The 20,933-nt window shown below is 41.3% G+C and overlaps 2 protein-coding genes across 2 annotated transcripts in view; both read right to left on the bottom strand.

Annotated features, from left to right (window-relative positions):
• The window catches only part of LOC147335852 (glucosidase 2 subunit beta-like), a 177,559-nt gene extending 159,513 nt beyond the window's left edge, over positions 1–18,046 (bottom strand). Inside the window, exons 1-6 of the mRNA XM_086282813.1 lie at positions 17,846–18,046; positions 17,396–17,512; positions 15,697–15,792; positions 11,091–11,148; positions 10,047–10,164; positions 5,234–5,363 (exon numbers count right to left, since the gene is read on the bottom strand). Of these exons, the coding sequence (XP_086138939.1) occupies positions 5,234–5,363; positions 10,047–10,164; positions 11,091–11,148; positions 15,697–15,792; positions 17,396–17,512; positions 17,846–17,927 (601 nt within the window). The 5' untranslated portion in view covers positions 17,928–18,046. The remainder of the gene's footprint in view (positions 1–5,233; positions 5,364–10,046; positions 10,165–11,090; positions 11,149–15,696; positions 15,793–17,395; positions 17,513–17,845) is intronic.
• A 728-nt stretch (positions 18,047–18,774) lies between these two features.
• Positions 18,775–20,556, bottom strand: LOC147335851 (doublesex- and mab-3-related transcription factor A1-like). The gene is made up of 2 exons (XM_086282827.1): positions 19,722–20,556; positions 18,775–19,567 (listed from the first exon to the last, which is right to left on the bottom strand). Exons 1-2 carry the CDS (start codon positions 20,197–20,199, stop codon positions 18,810–18,812), a joined length of 1,236 nt encoding a protein of 411 aa, XP_086138953.1. The 5' UTR covers positions 20,200–20,556; the 3' UTR covers positions 18,775–18,809.
• Between the last annotated feature and the right edge of the window lie 377 nt (positions 20,557–20,933).

The following is a 20,933-nucleotide window of genomic DNA, read 5'->3' as shown; positions in this document are numbered from 1 at the left end:
GAGTAACAGAATACATGTAGCGGCGTTACGTATTTAAAATACAAAATATGAGTAACTGTATTCCGTTACAGTTACTGTTTAAAAAGGTGGTATTCAGAATACAGTTACTTTGTTGAAATAAATGGATTACACGGTGGCCTTTTCCTGTTTCATATGTTAGGCTATACCCTCTCTATTTTTGGTAATTCCACGCCAGTGGAAACCCAAACAAAACACGTATTAAGAGGCTCTTTGTCTCAATCTCGCAGCCCATGTCACCTCTACTTGCGGCCCGCATAATGACATGAAGAAATATTTTTAAAAATTATTATTCAAAAAATGATTTAATATGAAGGCAGAGTGTTGCAGGCATAGCCCTAAAGAATGTAGCCTCATGGGCAGTGTAGCCCAGTTGTAAGTAAGCTATTAAGACTCGACTGTACACAGTGTTCGTGTTTTCCTCCGAAACTATAAGCTCCGTTGCAGCAGCCTTTCAACGCCTCTCTCTGTCTCTCGCTAGCAAAGTTGACCCAGACAACAAAGTAAAGCTAGTTTTCGGCTACGAGCCCGACACAAACCCGACGTATTAGCCAGAGGTCCCTTTATTATGGTTCGGAGCCACGGACATGTTTTAGATACGTGCGGAATAGTTTTCTATATGAGATCGCTGCAAAAAGTGCTGCCTTACCTAATGTCCACCCTACTGTTACTCATTTTATGTTAGGATTTAAAAATCTAGTTGGTATTGGTATGGCGAGTATCCATTTAGTAATAGCAATAAATCACACAGCAATAGTACATTCATGTAGTTGTAAAAAGCATGATAATATATTAAGTAATCCAAAGTATTCAGAATATGTTACTCTTATTGAGTAACGTAACGGAATACGTTACAAAATACATTTTGGGGCATGTAATCTGTAGTAAGTAACCTTCCCAACACTGCATACTATGTTCATGTTAAGCAGATATGGTAGAGGCGATAATATTTTGGATAAAGCAGCAAACTTTTTTTTTTTAAATTCAACATTTACACCATCCTAACTTCTCTGAAAACAATCCTAACACTCTATTTTAGTTATAAGATGCAAAACTGTAAGTAGCTTTGGATGTTTGCCTCTTACAAAGATCACTTTCGTTGCTCCAGATTGACGAAACGTGGAAGAGCAATTTTGAAAAAACAAAACGACATTGAATTGGTTGAATTTAAAAAAAAAAAAAAAGAAAAGTTAAATAAACAGAAGAAATAACTGTTAGATAAAGTGATTATTAAAATTATCCGTGTTACAAAAGTTTGGGTCGTCCTTATGTTCATGGCAGCTGTACAAATCGCTGTAAAAAATAGCTACGCTTGTGTAGCTTATGTGTATTTTTTTTTTAAGATGTATTTAGCAACTAATGTATTCAGGTACGCCCACACATCAAACATCTGAGTCGACTCTGTTTCAATATAATTATAAAGTGGGTTGAACTGCGTGGTCCAGAATATTTTCCCCATTTGGAGTTTTACTGTTTACAACCAAAATGTATGAGTGTACTTTTTAAATATAACCAGCCTTTGATGAACTCTTTGAATTACATGTGGAAAATGTGTGTGGTGTGCTATAACGACAGCAAACTAAGCCTATTTGGCCGCCTTGGCATTCTGCAATCTCTGTATTCATGCTACAGGCCATCCACAACTGCACACGAGCAGAATGGAAGTGGTTTGCAAAGCGGTCTGCTAGAGAAATCAGGTCAACCAGTGGATTACCAATGAACTTGAGGAAATCCCCTCAAACTATGGATGAACTTCAAGTCTGCGTAGCTTTGCATTACTGGATGTACAGTAAAAGAGAAAAACTAGCACGAGTCGTACACTGTGCCTCTATATGATGGAGTTAATATCAAGCAAACATCATTAAACAGGGAGGAGACCTCGACGTGAACCCAAGGCTTATCATGGATGCCATTAAGACGGAAAGAAAACAACCGCACACGATCAGCGTCCTTTCTCATTAGCTGGGAATAACAAAGTCTTTGCTATTTAGTGAGGATTTACTCCTGATTTCCCAACATGCTCGGCAAAATGGGAAAAAAAAGGAAAATCAAGCCCACTGCTTTGCTAAAAGAAGAGCACTGAGTAACCCAGCTGTGTCTATGAACAAGCATATTCCTAATAAAAATGGGACATATGTGAAGGTTGGACTCATTGACTGAGTTTTAGTTCCTTAACAAACTAACTTGATAATTTAAAAGAAGGAAAATAGCAAATGCACGGTGCTTGTTTAGAATCTAATAAACGCATGAACTATATACCACACATATCGAAATCAATACGACTTAGAATGTTGTCCTGTCACGTCTGAGACCCGCAAAAAGTCCTGCAATATTTCTTTCACTGTATCGCACACAATGTGCCACAAGAAACTAATTTTCTTTGAGGGTACAAATAACCTGGCCCTTTAAAACTTCTCAATAACTGCGCGTGAAGCCCTGGAGACACGTTTGAGCGACAGGCGCTGTAAAGGGAGAGACTGTTAAGTTCTACTTTGCAGGCTCAGCTGGTTGTTCTTCTGGCTTTTCATTCTTATTTTGACTCATGCGACTGACAGGTCAGAAATGGAAAGACGAGATATTCGTGGAAAAAAAGTGTCTGTCTCGTTGTGATGTTTCTATATTTGTTTGTAACTCAATGCGTGTCCTCACGAGTACAACGTTAAAAGGTCGTTTAAGGCAATTGTTTTATCGACTGTTTCTTGCGACTCAAATGCATAATTAAGGTAACTAACTGAAGAGGCTTTCTTAATTATTATTTCACAACTGTGACACTATTGACAAACATGCTGCAGAGTTACAGTGACATAAAAGAAAATGTGGTAATTTAGTTCATTATGTTTTGCAATTTTCCTGTAGACCTGAGATTAACCCTATGTAATGAAAATGTGTTTGTAAAAGTAACAATTGTAAAAACAAAACAATGAGTAATAATGATTTAATTTGAAACTGGAGTAAAACTGGTGACCCTTAAATTACATCCTAGAGTTTGTTTGTTTGTTTTTTTGTTGTTTTTAAAGGCAGGTGGTTCCTGAAATTATGTTTTAGCCAAATCATAGCCATCAAGTTATAGATCAGTAGTACAAATTACAAAGTGAAGGCCATCACACACGGAGCCTGTTGGAAAAACATGACAGGAAATTCTGGATTTTTCAGATCCAAACTTGTTGTGTAACATATATACATGCCAAAATGTTGTATTTTTTGCAAAAATTTGTCTTCAAGAAACCCTCTGTGAAAGAAATGAAGTCTGCACCAAGCGATGATGAGCTAGTCCTAATGTTTCTAAACAAGAAAAGGAGGAAACGGAGATTCTGGGTATGTCCAATTCTTAAAAGAAGGCAGCAACGGGGGGGAAATTTCATTGTTTGGTCCAGGAGTTGACACTGTATCATGGCCACTTTTGTACTCTGAACTCTTGTTCAAGAGTCCAAGAGTGTCTAAGGTAAAACTGAACCATTTTATTATTTCTATATTCAGTAGTGGTGTTCATTTTGAGCTACAGGCGCACTTGTTACCAAATGCAGCGGTTTGACTGGTCAGATCTGTTTATCCAGATCTGATCATTTGTAAAAAGCGAGCTTGGTTCGAAAGAATAAATGTCGCAAATTTGTCATGTGAATTACATAGTTGGTGTGACCGTCTGCATTAAGAATTTACAGAATTTACATATCCGGTGTTTAAAGGCCTTAACTCATTATACAAATACTATCATGATATTCCATAATAATAACAATTATACTGCGATACAGTAATCCTGCAGTACGTCGCTACAACATCTGAAAAACGCCACTAAAAAAGGAGAAAATAGAGCTGGTTGCATGCATTGTCCTAACTGTCCTCCATGAGTTCCTTCTTCTTTAGCCCGAGTTGTTTAACTTCTGTTCACTTACACTCATTCATTTAATAAGCACCACCTCAATGAGTCATAATGCAGTGATTCAAGGAGTTTAACTGCTGTGGGAATCCATCTAGAGCACCTGCAATCTTTAAATAAAGATATCAGGATTTGGCAGCAGTGAATCCACACCACAGCGAAAGAGAAAAAAGTCAATAAGATACACCGTCACATCAATACATTTTTCAGCTCCTATTGTTAGCAGATAAATGAACATTCACCAACAAGTAATGTCATAAGCAGGACAAAGACTGGAACTTTGAAGAAGCCATACACACACATGAACTCACACATTTATTAAAACTGCAAAATAAGACCCCAGATGGATGACAAAACATAGACAACACCTGCCAACACGACCACAGAAATGAAAACTGATGGTTGCAAAAACTTGAAGATGAGCAGTAACGGAAGTGAATGATGATGGCGCAGGGAACACGTGGGGGGGGGGGGGGTGACGACTAGCAAAGGTCAGCTTGCACACCTTGGGAGCCATGATGGATGTGCGCTCTGAGAAGCTCCAAAGTCAAATGACCTTTATTGCAATCAGAACTTTTATTTTGAACACACAAGGCAGAATCAATTACCAGCACTATACAATATCTAGGTGTGTGCTGTTTGATATATGGATGAGCAAAGAATAAGACAGAAGTTTAAAACATTAATAAATCCTATTTCTGTGTGTTATGAGGCATAACATGAAGGACTGTTTTAATATCTGTGCTGCAACAAGCTAGAAATCTAAAACTAAATCTAAAATTAAGCGAACTTAACCCAAACGGTCTCCATGCCCTGCCTTCCCAACACAGACTTAATGATTCTAAATCCACGTGGACTACAGAGCTAAAAACGACTGAGCCCGTTTCCCATCCAGCCTCACTACTTTCAATACGTTCACATACACAAGTCTGAACGTCATTTAAATGCCGAGCCAGCTTGTGCTTGCAGTGATAAGGGAATTTTCCAGTGAGTCATAAGCAACTTCTCTCCGAAGGCTTGTGGAACCTAAAAAGAGAGCTGGGGGAAATGCAATATGCTGTTGCTCAGCAATCCTCTCCCAGTCCGCTTATTTCAACGACACAGGCATCTGTATTTAACCCTTCCAGCTCCTCCCTATCTTTTACCATTTGTCATCCTGACCGTGTGACCTGAGGTTCTCAGGCCAATTTACTTTTGCTCAATGCAAGATCGAGCTGAAATGAAATGAAAGTTGCCCTGCAGCTGCTAAAATTGCCTAACTACTGTCCACTAACTGAAGCAATTTGGTGAAAGGAGCAAATAGATTTAAATGACTCCGATTAAAAATGGCACGACCCTTACCACCGTTCCCTGCTTCCAGTGCCTTTAATGTTTGCTCTTTGAGTCGGTCGGCTTCGTGTTTTTTCCTCCTGTGTTCCTCCAACTTGACCTGCAGGTCTTCTGCCACCTGCTGGAGCTCTCTGAGCTGGGCCTAATGAGATGAAATGAAAACAAAAAATAGAAAAAACATGGCCAACTTTGTCAAATTTATAGCTATTTATAACTATACCTTACAGTCAGCATGCAAGATAGCAGCAACAGTTTGCATTGGTCTTAAATCTGATTGATTACAATCTTGAATCTAACTGTGGGGTTTTTTTAATCAACGTCCTTTGGAAATATAACTTTCATGCAAGCTGCACTAGCCCAAAGAACATTAGCGTTCATATGTGATGTTCATAAATTTGGCTATTGTTCAGTTTAATAAGTCTTAAGTATTGGATAGTGGCTGCAGAAAGACAACGCACAGAAACAAGCCCAGAAAAGTAAAGCGACATTACAACATTTCGTATTAGGCTTGTACTGTTGTTACAGATTGGGACAACCTACACAGTACTGCCACACTTTTTAAAAAACAGAGACCGTTTCTTAAGTAATGTTAATTTCTCTGTCGTTTGGTTGGCTCATTACTTTATTATACAATGTTTCCAGATATCGACTCTAAACATTTTGGAAACAGGCTGTTTCTGTTTAACTCAACCACTCTCCCACTGAAAACGCTACGTCCAGATGAACAGACTCAACTTTTTGGTACATGGAGCCAACAGTTGCAGTTTAAGGTGAAATGTTTCAGCAACTAACAGATGCGTTGGAATCAAATTTGACACGGACTTGAACGTCAACCACAGAGTGAGCATGAATAAGTTGTAATAATGTTGATGATCCACCGATGCATATCTAGCAGCATCATCGAATCAAAGTTTTATTTTGCTCAGCATTTCAAATACCTACAGAACTAATGAGAATGCCAACACCATCCAGTTTTCGTGCTTAGTCCTTTAATGGTAGCATGGAAAATACAATTATAAACCTCCAGAGCAGTAAAACGAAGCCAACGCAGAAATGCCAAAAACCGCAGTTCATTGAATGGCCACTTGAGGGCATTTGAGTCAACCGTCTTAAAAGCTTTAATAATGAAATTAACATATTTATAGATTAGTACATATAGCCCTTTTGCTCTCTATAGCTAATTATAGTGTGATGTGTTAGAACTCAAATTCTATCGAGGCATCGAAATAGGATTTCACAAACCAGTGGTTAATGTCAGAGCAGCTGCTGTATGTCCATAAGAAAACCTCCCACCTGCTTGATAGCAGCATGTTAGCACTGTTGAAGCAAGCATGTGTGGATGTTGATGTTTAGCACTCAAAACCATTTCATTCCTGTGTACACTGTGATTATAGACACTAGCAGACTCGTGGCACTTTGTAAAGTTCTTCATCCCGTATTTAGCTGATACATGTTTTGGAAGTATATGTTGACAGTCGCACATGAAACAAACGCACTAACCTAACATTGTATAAATCAAAAGAACTGGGATTTGTAATAAATCTTTTTGAAAACATATAAATGTTAATAATCACTATTCATGTGACTATGATCATGCAAAGTTTCACTGATATTGGCCCACCAGTTAAGGAGGCCATAGGCTACACGCAGACATATGCTAACATCATTATAATAACATTCTTAATGATAAACAAAGCACAGAGACTATTATTGAGAGATAAACTGACAGACAAACAGAAGCAGGAGAATTTCCCTGTTCTCTCTTTCCGTTTCCTCGTCTAGCTCCGGAAGAGAACCAACCAACACTGTGTATTTACAAAAACTTGTACCGCAGCAGCCGGGCCTGCACAATGGACTATTTAAATCACTTGCATCAGGAGGTGCTGCTGTCGCACCAAATACGACAGCTTTTGACAACCAAGCGTAACCTATCATCACTCTCTGTAATGGACCAATTAATATGAAAGAGCAGCAGCTCCTTGTTCGCGTGCATGTGTGTGTGCACATGTGTGTGTGTCAACTCTGCCTTCCAATCTGTCCTCAGAGACTCTCATAATGCAGTGATGGATTCTGCGAGGTTCAGCTAGGGATGACTACCTTTCTAGGCCATGCTGCTTGCTTAGACACCTTCAGCTTGCAGCGGTGATTTATGGGCGCCATTATGAGGAGTACAAGAACATATTTACTTGTGGAAAAAACACCCATAACATGCCAAAAGTTCTTCCATTGTGTAAGAAAAGAAGTAGAAAACACCAGAAACTAATATAAAGCTTCTCGCTGTTGCAAATTCTTCAAAGAATTAAAAACAAAAAAAGTAGAGAAAAGTGATTCTGAGGATAAGGAACGGCTGACGCTGCACTTCATTTCCTGCTTTAACATGTACTTTTAAGAGTGGGCCAATAAACAGCAAACATCGTGAAATGGGTTTTATTGAATACCAATTTGTATTCAATTAACAGCAGCATTCCCATTTCTGCTTGTTCTGTGGCACGTGAGGCTACAACGCCACGCTCAGCTTCTAATTTGATTTTTTTTTTTGGTTAAAGTTTGATCGCAAGTGTTTTCTTTAACAGTTTCCTCTTGAACCACAGGAAGGGTTCATTTTTGAGTCATTGTGTAAGGTTTCCAACACGAGGCCCCGGAGGTAACCCTGCCATATCAACAGAGACACGCTGAGAAAAGAGGATCGCAAAGTGCGGCAGGGCTAGGAGGACCGGGTGACACTTCAGCCTCAATCTGCCAATCAGCTGCCACCGAAAAGAACACGGAGAGGGGGGGGAAAGGAAAAGAAAGGAAAATAGAGCAGAGTGCAGGGTAAAAACCCAGGGATCACCAGCTGGCAAATCAGACATGTGTGAGCTCGCACATGTGAGTGTGATAAAAAGTGGCCTTCAGACAAATCTGTGCTGTAAACAAGTGGTTTCTTTCTCTTTTCTTTCCCTGACATCTTTTATAAGCGCTGCAAGATTTAAACAGCTGTATCCTTCAAGATACCTTAGAAATGAATAATCAGGGCAGGAAATAACAAGGATTCATAGCAGCCCTGAAAAAAGTCAGAACAGTGTAAATGTGCTGCATCAACAAAGAGTCCAAAATCCAAATAATGATGATGAACAACACTCAGTTGCTGCCATTTCAATCGCTAATACACTTAAAGCTGTAGGTGCTGCAGTGTTGGAAAGTAACTTGTAGTTTCTAAAGGCCACTAATGCATTAAGTAATGAGACCACTGAAGCGTCCTCGGAGATCCGCAGCTGCCAAATTTACCATATAATTTGCACCAAACTCCAGGAGTCCGTCTCTAAATTGGCTCAGTGCTCGCTGAAGTAAATGTGCAAATGGAGAGGAAAAACGGTAAAGCAGTCGCTGCTCGACCCCAAGTTCTGCAAAGGAGTCAAAAAGAGAGAAAAAAAAGGCCTGATTGCTCACGTACTTGTTTACTGGTGCTGATTTACACCCAGCCATTTACTCCTTACTGCTTTAAAGCGACGGCAAATGAAGTATAGTCACAGCTGAATTCCTTAAGAGACACAATAAAATGCAAAGTAAGGTGGCAGGAGCAGAGCATGATGTTGTTTATGGGTTACAGATAACAGTATGAACTAGAATTCGAATCTGAGACGTGACGCATTATATAGCACAGTGATGTCTCTTGTGCTAAAACTGGAGGCCACTCAGCAGGAAATGACATGAATTGATCAACTAAAACGACACGATCCAAGTAACATAATGGAGGGAGGAAAATAGCAGGGCTTTTTTTTTTGACAGCTAGGAAGCAGCGAGCTTCTTACTGTGATAAGGCAAAAAGTACCTGCACAGCAGGCTAAGGCTGGTGCTGGAAACTGGTGCTGGGAGCACAACAGACGCCTGTAGCAGCAGGTGCTGCGAACATGTATGATCAAAACGGCATCACAAGCTGCTCACTGCTCAATAGCAATGCTCTGAGCGCAGCATATATGAAAGCAAATTAACCTTTCCGTCAACTGTTAGCTAAAAAACGCTGTAGAAGCCACTGTATGGCAGCACACGCAGAACAACACTTAACCAAGTATCTTTATATCCTAACTACAAGCACTGTACATTTACCTTTAGTCCCCTAACCAGAACTGCTTTCCTGTACGATATAATCCACTAGCTTTTCTTATTAGAGCCACCACATTCATCTTAGCCGGCTGTTGGTTCAAAGCGCTTTACAAATGTGTCTCTAGACTCGTCTGAAGGTTCTCAGTCATCCAGGTCATCATAATCTATGGAGCTTGAAAAGAAAAGTGTCTACTCTTGTTTAAGTTTCCTTGAAGATGTTTCACCTCTCATCCAAGAAGCTTCTTCAGTTCTAAGAACAACTGGTGGAGAGTCGCAGATTTTAAGCCCTATGAGGGTCATGCACCCCCTATTGGACCCTATAGACTCACGGTGGTGCTGAAGCCACCAGCTGGGGGCCTTCTTGTGTGCATGTGCAATTTCCCTCCAATCACTCCAGCAGTCCAAAGACATGCATGTTAGGTTAACAGGTGATTCTCCAATTCCACTTTGATGCTGAACTAGACAGGTGAGAGAAACCAACTCAGTGTAATGTTACCCTGCTGTATCACTAATTTAACTCTTTGCTTTGAGGAAGACTGCTTCAAACCTGTTAATCAGTTCTGTAATAGTTTTGTAACCTCTAAACTCGAAATCACAAAAGTTCTCCAAGTTTTCTCCTGACGTAGAGGCCGTGCTTAGACGACGACTTAGTTCCAGTGTGAACACGAACTGATCTACTTTTCGGGTGGTTTTCAAACACATGCCGTATAATAGCTGGAACTTCTACAAGAATTTTTTTTACCTGTTTCTCCCTCCAGAGCAGCACTCCCTCCTCAATCAGCTGCTGCTTGAGTCGCAAACCTTCATCCAAGGTCCTCATCTGGCCCTCCACGTACGCCCTCTCTCTCTGTCCTAGATTCCTGGAGGAAAGGCGAGCGAGAGAAAGAGAGGAAGCACAGTCCCATCATTACTGAGAAAACGCCAGCCGCTCCTGTTATGGTCACCGAGATGGCGCAATCCAATTTTTAAGGGCCTGCGATGCAGCAGGAATCCAAATGGGAAAATAGAAGAGTAAATAAGATGGGGGCCGATGCTCCGCGGCTCAGCTAAATTGTTTCTGAAGCCTGGCAAACACAATATGAGTGCGGACCTTGTGAAAACATAATGAGATACACTCTGCTTGTACGCGGCTTCGAGACGAATGGCGCGGTGAATGAAATAATAGAGGACTGTCAACAAAAGAAGTGGGTTAGCGACATATACACAGCGGGCTGCGTTTCTGCGCCGCAGCATCGTCCATCTTTGCAGCTCAGCTCAGAAAAACATGATAAATACATCGCGGCAGGAAAATGAATTCTTATAAACATCTGTATTCAGGGACCTTCCACCTTTGCGCCGTGTAATTTATAACTTATCTAAATTATCTCCCAGGAACAAAAAGTCTCTGGGTGGTGGGAGCAGTTTAAAGCAAAAAGGAGGAGGAGGAAAAATTTGCAAGAAGGTCGTGAGTCACATTTGCATTTAACAGATGAACTCTTCAATACAATTTTGTGATGCACACACAGCCCTGAGTTTTTAAATCACAGTGACACCATGCCCCCTGGTGGCACAGTAACCGATTCACTGCAGAGTCCATCATACTGCTGCTACGATAAGCAGCTTTCTATTCAGATGATGGTGAATTCCCCTCAAAGATCTGTTTTATATCAGACCGCATGAATATCTTTTCACATTTGGATATTTGTTTTTAAATAACTGGACCCTCTGGCGTCTGGCGACATATTTCGAGTCAAACTGCACACGTGTTAATACATAAATACCGAATCTCAATTTTGAATCGACTGACCAGCAAGTGTTCTGGCAGCGAGTGTGGCTGTTGTATTCATCGGAAGCATCGCAGCAATCTGGCAAAGACACACAGGAGAAACCAATCCAATGCACACAGACCAAAACAGGAAAAGCATACCACATTGTCAGAACGGAGATGTTTACAATGTCTTACTCAATTACTACACAACAGATCAAAGTTTGTTTGTTTTTTAAACTCATACACAACAAAAAAAATACAAGATGCTTTCTGCAAAAGCAATATTTTGCTTTCCCACATATAATACACAGTTTTTTTCATTAAAACGATAACAAACAATAAACACAAATATGCTACAGGAAAACTGAGCTGAAACTTTAAGCCAATTAATTCTTGTAGTGAGTCAAGAGAAACTTCGACGGCATCTTTAACACACCCTGAACCGTCTTAGGCAGCTTTCTTGGAATTTCTTTAAGTAGTCTTCAGGAATAGTTCTCTAGACCTCTTAAAGGACATTCAAAGCTCGTTGGATGTTGGCTGCTGTTTATTCTGTTTTCTGATCCCACTCTTCTTCAATAATGTTGAGCTCCAGACTCTGGGGAGGCCAATCCATGACTCGTTTTACTGCATTGGCAGCACGTTTGGGATCGTTGTCATGCTCAAATATGAAGCTGACTTGTTCCAGATGGTATTGCACAGTGAATCAACATCTGATGATACTTTTCTGTGTTCATAATACCATCGATTTTGATCCCCAACAAAACTGGCTGAAATACAGCCCATAACAGAGCCTGCACTAAGTTTTACAGACAAACACTCACTATTATACCAATTATTCAATTGACCTCTTCTGTACATACTGGAGGACAGAAGACTTCTGCACAGTACTGTAGCTTAGCACAGCACTAAGGCTAGAAACCATGGTGATGTATCCACTGTGACATCTGACAGCGCTTTGTGAAGCTCAGGTTTAAAGCTGTTGGGGGGTTTTTGGAACCAGAAATGACCATGGCTGAAAACGCTGGTTAGAAAAGTGCATCAGCTCAGTGTATGGGTGCAGCGCAGACACTGCTAAGCAACATAAAAATAAAATAGAATTTCACTTGCTGAAGCACAGACATCTTGGATAGGCTGTCAGTTCAATTAACGACACAGCAATGCATGTTATTGGATAATATAGCTCAGACAACTCCAGTAATAGAGCTCCAAAAAGCACCAGCACCATAAATGTGGTTGAAAGGTCAAGTTCAGCGACTTCAATTGGGTGTAGATTATGTTTATGGAGCAAAACTTTTTTTCTACCAGCATGTAAATATGATTTTTCTTTCTTGCTTAAGTTCAGTTGCCTATTTTAACATGAGACTGTTTCAAGAGTGACTTCATTTTGGATGCAGCCCCATGTGGTGCCTTGAGGATTGCAGGTTTTTGCCACCACTAACTCAAAGAAGTGTATCTCCCAGAGTGTCAGACAACGCAATATCACGAGTCAATATTAGCTCTTTGCCTTTATATAAGCATCAGCATTTGACACAAAATTCAAATTTAAAAAGTAAAGAAGAAATGCCCTTCAACAATGTTACAAGGGTTGCAGTTGCATAGCTTATCCACAAGAGGGCACCTCTGGAACTTTTCTATAGGCAAGACCAAAAACAATCAGACGATCCCAGCAAAGACGAGCAGTGCAACGGAATATCGCTACATATAACAATGTGCTATTGTTATGTGTAATTATATTGTTACATTTATTGTGTGTGAAAGAAAAAAAAAATTAACCAGTGCATCAAAATATCGGATTTTTAAATCACCAAATATCGGTGCGCTTTTTAAAAATCCCATATCAGTCGTGCTCTATCAGATTATCCTTTAAAACTTCAACACACTGCATAAAACAAAACATTTCTGTGTAATGACAGTAATAATAATAATAATAAAGTATCGACGTCTGAGCTGAAGCCGGATGATTCACATTAGCAGCTGTTGCAATGTTTTTCTCGGTTTTCATCATTCTGCAGCTTGTGTTGTGTTTTGAGGCAGTTGAATATGACAGTTGTGTTGCTTTGCAGTAATGGCCTTTTATCTACAGTATATCACTGCGGTCAAGTGCATTTGGGAAAGCTCGTGCTGTGCGGTGCAGGGAACAGCTGTGATTGGCATAAGCAGGCAGGTCATCAAGCGATGATTTAGGGCGCGCTTTCCTGGCTTTTGCTTTGTGTTCTTCTGGTCGAGCACACATTTACAGCATCGTGTTCATTTAATCACAAGAAGCCACACGATTAAAATTTAATTAATTATGCTGACAAATGTATACTCTCTTTCATGTTGAGCTACCCAGGAAATCTTCGTCCTTAAAGTTGAAGATTAAATCTTTAGGTCTGCGTGACATCTCTCTGCGCTTCGAAGAAGGTCTCTTGATTTCAGCCACTTATAACATCAGCTGCATGGTGTTTTGTAAGTGCTCAGATCTGGCTCTTTCTCTGATGTTTCACCCAAGAGAGTGGGCACAGTGTGAAATCTCTCAATTATCCAGAACCCCATTGGTGACCCATCGAAAGGGAAGCCAATGAATGTCTCTGAACAACCAGTCAAAGAGGAAAAGCGATGATGAATTAGCTATTAAGTGGCTCCATTCAAAGCAGAGAAGGTATGAGAAGAAGACAAGTGGGAGCAGAATAAAAGGAAAGAGGAAAGGGTGAGGGCGGCTTTGGGAAATATTCTCCTGCCGCTCTATCATGCTTCATTCCTTCAGCTTTATTTCCTGCGATGGTTACATGCCGTCTATTGCTACTGCTGCAGAACGAGCTGGTGACAGAGCAGAGATGTCAGCAGCAGAATGTATTGAATTTATCCAAAGTGGTGAGCTACTGGAGAACAAAAGTGGAAAAGAAAGGGAGGCTGAAAAACTACCCGATTAGGCAGCGCATGTGGCAAGAAAGAATGGAAGAAAGCCTTGAGAATAATAGAAGCAGGATGTTTTTCAAGGAAAGCTGAGCGAGGGAAGTGACTGTATGGACGCGTCTGCATTTGTGTGAAGGCAGCCATGTTCTGTTTGTTGAAGCTACATCGTTTGTTTGCGCTACAAAAAAGACTGAGAGTGCGTACATCCACATGTCAGCATCTGCACATCGAGCAAAACATAAATTCCTGCCCGTGTCTGCAAAATGCACAAGAGGGAAAGTAAACAACAAGTTTTTACTCGGTAAAATCAGGACTTTAAGTTATTTTGATGAAGACCCGACAGCGTGTTTATGATTACGTGGTTGTGATGCTATTGCATTAACAAAATACACAAAGAGACGTAGAAAAAAAACTTGAGAGATAACTCATATGGGGCGATCGTGGCTCAAGAGTTGGGAGTTCGCCTTGTAATCGGAAGGTTGCCGGTTCGAGACCCGGCTTGGTCAGTCTCAGTCGTTGTGTCCTTGGGCAAGACACTTCACCCGTTGCCTACTGGTGGTGGTCTGAGGGCCCGGTGGCGCCAGTGTCCGGCAGCCACGCCTCTGTCAGTGCGCCCCAGGGTGGCTGTGGCTACAACGTAGCTTGCTATCACGAGTGTGTGAATGGGTGGATGACTGGATGTGTAAAGCGCTTTGGGGTCCTTAAGGACTAGTAAAGCGCTATATACATACAGGCCATTTACCATTACTTTGGTACCAATAACAATGCTAAGTTTTAGGGAGTTAAAAAAAAGTCTATCTATGATTTTTCAAATTGGACAGACTTCAGCCCCACCCACCAGGGACCAACAGTCAGGTAAGTGGAAGACCACAGCTGGATGGTAAACAGACTAATAGAGAGATGTCCTTTCTAACAACACATCGGAGAGCAACTTGCCCAAGGACACTTTGACATGCAGACTGGAGCAGCCAGGGATCAAACCACTAACCTTCTTAATAGTAGATGACCTTCTGTAACACGGATATATCACCCAAACTCACTAACATCAGCCATGTATCAGTAAATAAGAGGAATTTAATGATGGAGGTTGCCAACATTTATCTGTTGTATTCACAGCTCGACCGTGTTTTTGAGACCGATATTTTGTGATATGAAAATCCGATATTCCAATTTTTTTTCTTTCAGACATATAAAACATAACGAGATTTCGCTGTTTGTTTTGTTCAGTTATGTACTTACCTGTTTCCCCTCAGCATAGTGTTTGTGTCTGAGGCATGCTAAAGTTGCACAGTGCCCTCTGGTGGATAAACTATGTAACATCAACATTCATAACATGCCTGAAGGGCGTTTCTCCCATCTGTTCTTTACTGTTTTCATTTTCATTTATCATCTATTTTAAATGCCTAAAGTGATCAACGACAAATAGAGAATATCAGCCTGACAATAAATCAGTCAGGCTTTATTCTCCTCAGCTATAATATGTCCAACATGTGAAAATAAAAGTATTAACATATCTTCATAACCAAACAACAGATACATTAAAACTGATATACAGTATCTGTGATAGGACAATGTTCCCTGTGCTCTATGACGGCTGTAGGCTTTAATCTATGAATACCTGCCAAGTTACTCAACCCGCCTCTGCAGTAGTTTCCACTCAGAGGGGATTTCCAGGACCGCAAGTTGACATCCAATCAGAAAAGGCGGCTACCAGCCGACAGTAAGACACAATATTAAACCACAGCCTTACCACAGATGCCATCATTGACTCTGGATGATGGGATGTAGTGCGGGCGAAAACCCAGATTGGTGCAGTAGAATCGGCCATGAGGACAGGCTGAAGTGCCTACATGGAGCAAGGAAAACTGGTCAGCACTGCATTATAAACTAATGTGCAGAAACAAATGAATTTACCTTAAACTGTTCACAACGCTTGCAAAGACATTAGCCACTGCACCTGATTACTGTTTCTAAAAATTCAAACTTTTAAACATTTATTTGTATTCTTGATGGGTTTTTTTTTTGTTTTTAATCATTATTCTGTGTGTCTTTTTAAAATTTCAAAATCTGGTTAGTGTTGGCAGAGGTTAGCCGCAGCCCTGTGCCCCACATACAAACTGTAAATGATGTGTGACTTTGATTTAAAGCATAACGATAAAAGCCACAACTGCATAATGAAATCGGGGATGTGTCTCCTCTGTCTTTTCCCGTTTATGCTACACAAGAGAAAATGCCATCTATCTTTTAATATTTAAACCCTGCAAAATATCCAGTAACTATGTTTGCTAAGGAGGGTATGGTAGAGTTTGCATATCACGATAGCTTGAAAAGTTTTGAGATAATTCTGAAAAAACTTTGTAGCTATGTAGGGCAGGGTCATGTTAACAATCTATTAAAACTTGGTTTACGTCCACCAAAGTCTTCAAGATCAATTTAATGATTTATTGGTCGAAAACTGAAAGAAAAAAAAAAGTATAACCTACAAACTATGATTCTTCAAGAATGCTGGGTGTTGTCAGCATATAAAGTAGGATTTAACAATTTAAAATATCATGTCACATTTGATCTCTGACCTCTCCTTCAAAGGTTAGTAGATTAATCTGCAGGTAAAGTGATAATAATGCTATATAAAGCTATTTAAAATAACAATATGTTTTCAGACTGACAAAAACATGTTGCCAAGAGATGCTATTTGACTTTAGCTGAATAAATTTATTCTTACTTTTCCATTTACATCACAATAATAGATTGTAATTATGTAGATTGTAATCATTAAATACATAACAATTTGACTACATTACAATGTATAATTTTTATTTTTTTAGGGGGGGGGGGGGGGGGGCTTTTGACACTTGATATTTATTATTCAACAAATTTCACTAAACAATGGCATAAAGGCTGCACACGTCCTGTGGGCATATAAATGTTTAAAAAGTATTGCAATCAAAATTACGCCAAGCATATTAAAATGGGTTTCAGCAGGGCAAACAACAAAAGCCTGCACTTTGCACTTGCTTTTACTTAACTACAGACTTCTAGAAGTATGTTTAAAAATAACATAGAAAACAATATGAATATGTACAAAATACAAAGTAAATACTTCCCAGAGAGTGAGCTGCCTTGGTGGGGGTTCTTGTTCTCATGGCTTCTTGTTTACATGGTTTATTGTTTTGTCCACGCAGTGCACGTCTTCGGTATTGACAGTCTATGTTTTTGTTGTGTACAGTTTTTCCCCTCACACTTCCCAGGATGTAAAAGCATGCACTTTTAAAATCGGCGTCTGCTTTTTGCAGATCAGCTGCATGTGTTTTGCCCCCCAAAACACATGCAGCTGATCTGAGCGCAGAAAACTTCAAAAGTCTTTAAAGTAAAACACTGATTTTCCAACAGAGTCACAGTGACCAGACAGACTGACAGAGGCCCGCTGGCCCCACTGATTAACCTTTTACCTGGTTCATCTGAGCCATCTTCACAGTCGCAGTAATCGTCGTTCACCTGCTCAAATGGGATCATTCTCGACCCATCTATGCACAGAAACGACTTCCTCTCCCTGTAGAACCTTTTATCTGTTACAAAATAAAAGCAAACGCCCACTTTTGTAATCGCTGCTGACTCTGAGGTGCAACCAGAATTGTAGCCAAACATTGTGCATCAGTGTGAGCGCTTATAGTGTCTTAGCACGGATCCTCTGGGGAGGGTAAAACAGCAGGTTTGTGTTGTGTTGCTACTACACACTCATGTTGTGTACCATTATTATGCTGTGTCCTCTGTTATCACAGCTTGTAACGTGCTGCCTGCGTCTGAAACCAGGAGCTGCCAAAGCTTCAGCACCATGTAGCTGTTTCTGTATATATTTGGCAGCTACCTAGCTGGAAGCTAAAAGGGAAGAATGGACTTACAGGACGAGGATATTCCTCTTACTTTCCGCGAGTCCACATAACCACACCAAAACACAGCAGCGACAATAATGTAGACACGCATGTCAGCGCCTCCTGCCTCATAAAATCCCGCTCAAGGCTGTTTCAAACACTGCACCGCCAGCATCTCAAACTGCCGTGTCCCGACTTCCTGAAACACGCGGTCTCGTGGCGCTTCTGAGGCTTTCTATTGGTTTCTAGTTTAAGGTTCGTGTGATCATCCACCGACCAATCGCAGGGGAGAACGGCAGCTGAGGCGAAAAAGAGGACGAATTTGATTAAGATTTACTGCACTTACGGCTTTATTTACATTTTAGAAATGGGAGTATAAAGTTGAAGCACTTTAAGTGTAGCCTTTTTTAGAGAGCCAGCAGACATCTTTTGTAGTCAGCTGGAGCTCCTTCACAAGCGCAGACATCACCAAGGTCACTTCCACATATAACATATTTACGACTACTGCACTTAAATAAGCCTGAACTAAAATGTGTGAAACGAAACAGGGAAGAAAACAAAAAAAAAAAAAAAAAAAAAAAAAAAAAGATAGATTTCCTTCCTCCCCTCCTAGTGTTTTAAAAAAAAAAAAGAAAGAAAGAAACAGAAGACTTATCGTGGGACAAAGTCCGGTTTTTGTTAGTTTTGAGTGCTACACATGCAGTTGTTTTTCCATTTTCTTTTTTTTTATCTGCTAAAAAAACAAACAAACAAAAACACATCGACAAAAGACTCACTTCATCATTTTATATATCTGCACGAAATGAATACAAAATGTGTAAAACGAGAAAAGATAACTCTTCATAATAAACAATCTGCAAAATTTACATTAAGAAAAAAAAGCATTTAGTCGTCAGATTTTAGTACACCATTGTGGTTCGAGGCACTTGAAAAGCGGTTATTTAAAAGCTACAGTTAACTTTTTATTATTTATTTATTTCCATGTGTCCCTTTTTTATTTGGTCTCGCTGTTTAGCCGTGTGTACAGGCCTGCATTGCATAGAGACTCCTTGCTTTGGATGTAAGACAGGTCTCGGATCATGCCGGGGAGGGAATAAGAGTCCAAGGGTGGACGCAGTGGGAACACTGGCATCAGTCCTGATGTCATGTATGGAGACATGAAGCCTGCCATGCCGCCGTTAGCGGAGGGATAGGCCAGCCGCAGGGGGCTGACGCCCAGGCGAGGGCTGAGGCCGTACAGGCTGTCTCCCCCTGGGGACGCGGGTATGTGCAGCGGGGAGAAAGCAGACTTGGCCCCCAGAGCACCGAGCCCTCCGGGCAGTCCCGCAGAAGGCCTGCGCGCGCTGTCAGCGTCAATTTTGTTCTCTTTGGAGTTCAACGCCAGCTCAATGGATTTGACAATGTCACCTTTGCACGTTCTCACCATAGACTCCAGAGTGTCCCGTTTCTGATGGGGGAAGATCTTAGCCATGATGTCGGTGGGGTCACGGTCCGGGCTCAGATACTCATTGGGCTTCTCCGACTCGCTCCCCGACTCTGGATCCGAGGAGGGAAGTGACCTCTGCGGGCTCTCTGTGTGGTCTGAGCGGTGATCCATCGCAGGGGATTGACTTCCGCCGCTGTCCTTGCTGGAAGACAGCTCTTTCTTGTCACTTGGAGAGGGCAGCCGTGGAGAATGGGGTGCAAACAGGGGTCGGCCCATGAATCCGTTGTAAAAGTTGTATTTGCGTAATTTGTCCTCTGAAACTGTAACTAAGGATGAAAGAAAAGGGACAACAGCTTTTAAATTAAATGCGCACGGGGTAATCAAAGTTCACCAAAGCTGCAGAGGAACCAAAAAGAAGAACATTGTTGTGTATTAAAATAGTTATGAAGACAAAGTATACAGTCTCACATTTCAACTCACCGTCTTTCTGATTCTCACTCCCAAAAACATCGAAACAGGGAGCTGCAGGAGTACTGCTGGCAGATACGGGTACCCCGGCGCTAATGGACGATCTCTGAGGGATCCCCGCTTCCCCTCCGATCCCAGTGCAGGGGTACAAGAGCCGAAGATCCCGGGCCTCGCTCTCTTCCTGAGCCTGCTGCCTCCTCAACGCCACCTGCGCGGCCATCACCCGCTGCCTCTCTGCAATCAGTGTGCACTTTGCGCACACGCAGTCTCTCCATCGACAAAACCGCTTGTGGCCTTTGAGCGCAGAGACCACGCCGTGGTTCCTGCACCTGGCACACTTCGGGGTTCGGGGGTATCCCCTCTCCAGCGTGGGGTTGCAAGTCTGGAGGAAGAGAGGCGGAGGACGCAGAAGGGAAGGGGGTACCGGCAGGCTACCGAGCGGGCCGGAGGTATGATCGGTCAGACCAAGGGGTCGGATCCTATTTTCCATCGCTCAGAAGAGAGGGTTAAAAAAAATTCTACGAGTCCTGCAAAACTGTTTACGGTGAAATCATTAAGGTGTTTTGGACTTCTCTGAGCGACTGGTGTCTCTGTAATGCGCCAGCACGCTGAACCTGCGCGCCTTAAGTGTCTCCTCGCCAGGTGGTTTGAGTTGAAACACAACACCTTCGTCACACCCCTTTCCGCTCAAGCCTCTTAATGCCCTATCATGTTTATTTGCATCCCGGATGAATGGGCGGGGGTCTAATCTGCAACTGCATGCGGCCATAGAGTGAAAGGACAAATAAAATTTCAATAAAAACTTGAAGCTTATCAAGACCAGATAAAAAAAACCTCTCTTTTTGGAAATAAAATCAAAACTGCGCTCTGTTTGAAATGACATGCAAATTCGCACAGACGTTATAATAACATAAAGTAGTAGGCACAGAAGGTGGATCGAACAAGGCCAGCGTGTTACAAAACAAGCATTATTAGAAAATAAGAAAGAAAAACATGTTGCCTCAGGCCAGCTTCCATTCGGTTGCCCTAATGTGTGATGAATATTCACTATTAGGATGTTTTTCCCTCCCTCAACACAACAATGGGCCTAATAGCCACAAAAGAAACAGGTAATTATCTGCTTGGTTGTTCTGTTGAACAAATTACTCTGACAAAAGACCCATCTGTCAACAAACACCCAGCGAGATTGGCGAATACCTAATCACACCTTGTCACATGTTTCAT

The sequence above is a fragment of the Aulonocara sp. 'chitande type north' Nkhata Bay genome, linkage group LG3, assembly GCF_057382095.1.
Source record: "Aulonocara sp. 'chitande type north' Nkhata Bay isolate Kocher_YH1m ecotype deep benthic linkage group LG3, A_spYH_male_GT1.1, whole genome shotgun sequence".
In the NCBI taxonomy this organism is placed as follows: Eukaryota; Metazoa; Chordata; class Actinopteri; order Cichliformes; family Cichlidae; genus Aulonocara; species Aulonocara sp. 'chitande type north' Nkhata Bay.
This window is presented reverse-complemented; position numbering and strand designations above follow the sequence as displayed.

Coding starts and splice junctions, on each gene's coding strand:
- LOC147335851 (XM_086282827.1), bottom strand. CDS start 20,199: ATGGAAAATAGGATCCGACCCCTTGGTCTGACCGATCATACCTCCGGC. Junction 19,568..19,721: donor GAGTGAGAATCAGAAAGACG/GTGAGTTGAAAT, acceptor TTTCATCCTTAG/TTACAGTTTCAGAGGACAAA.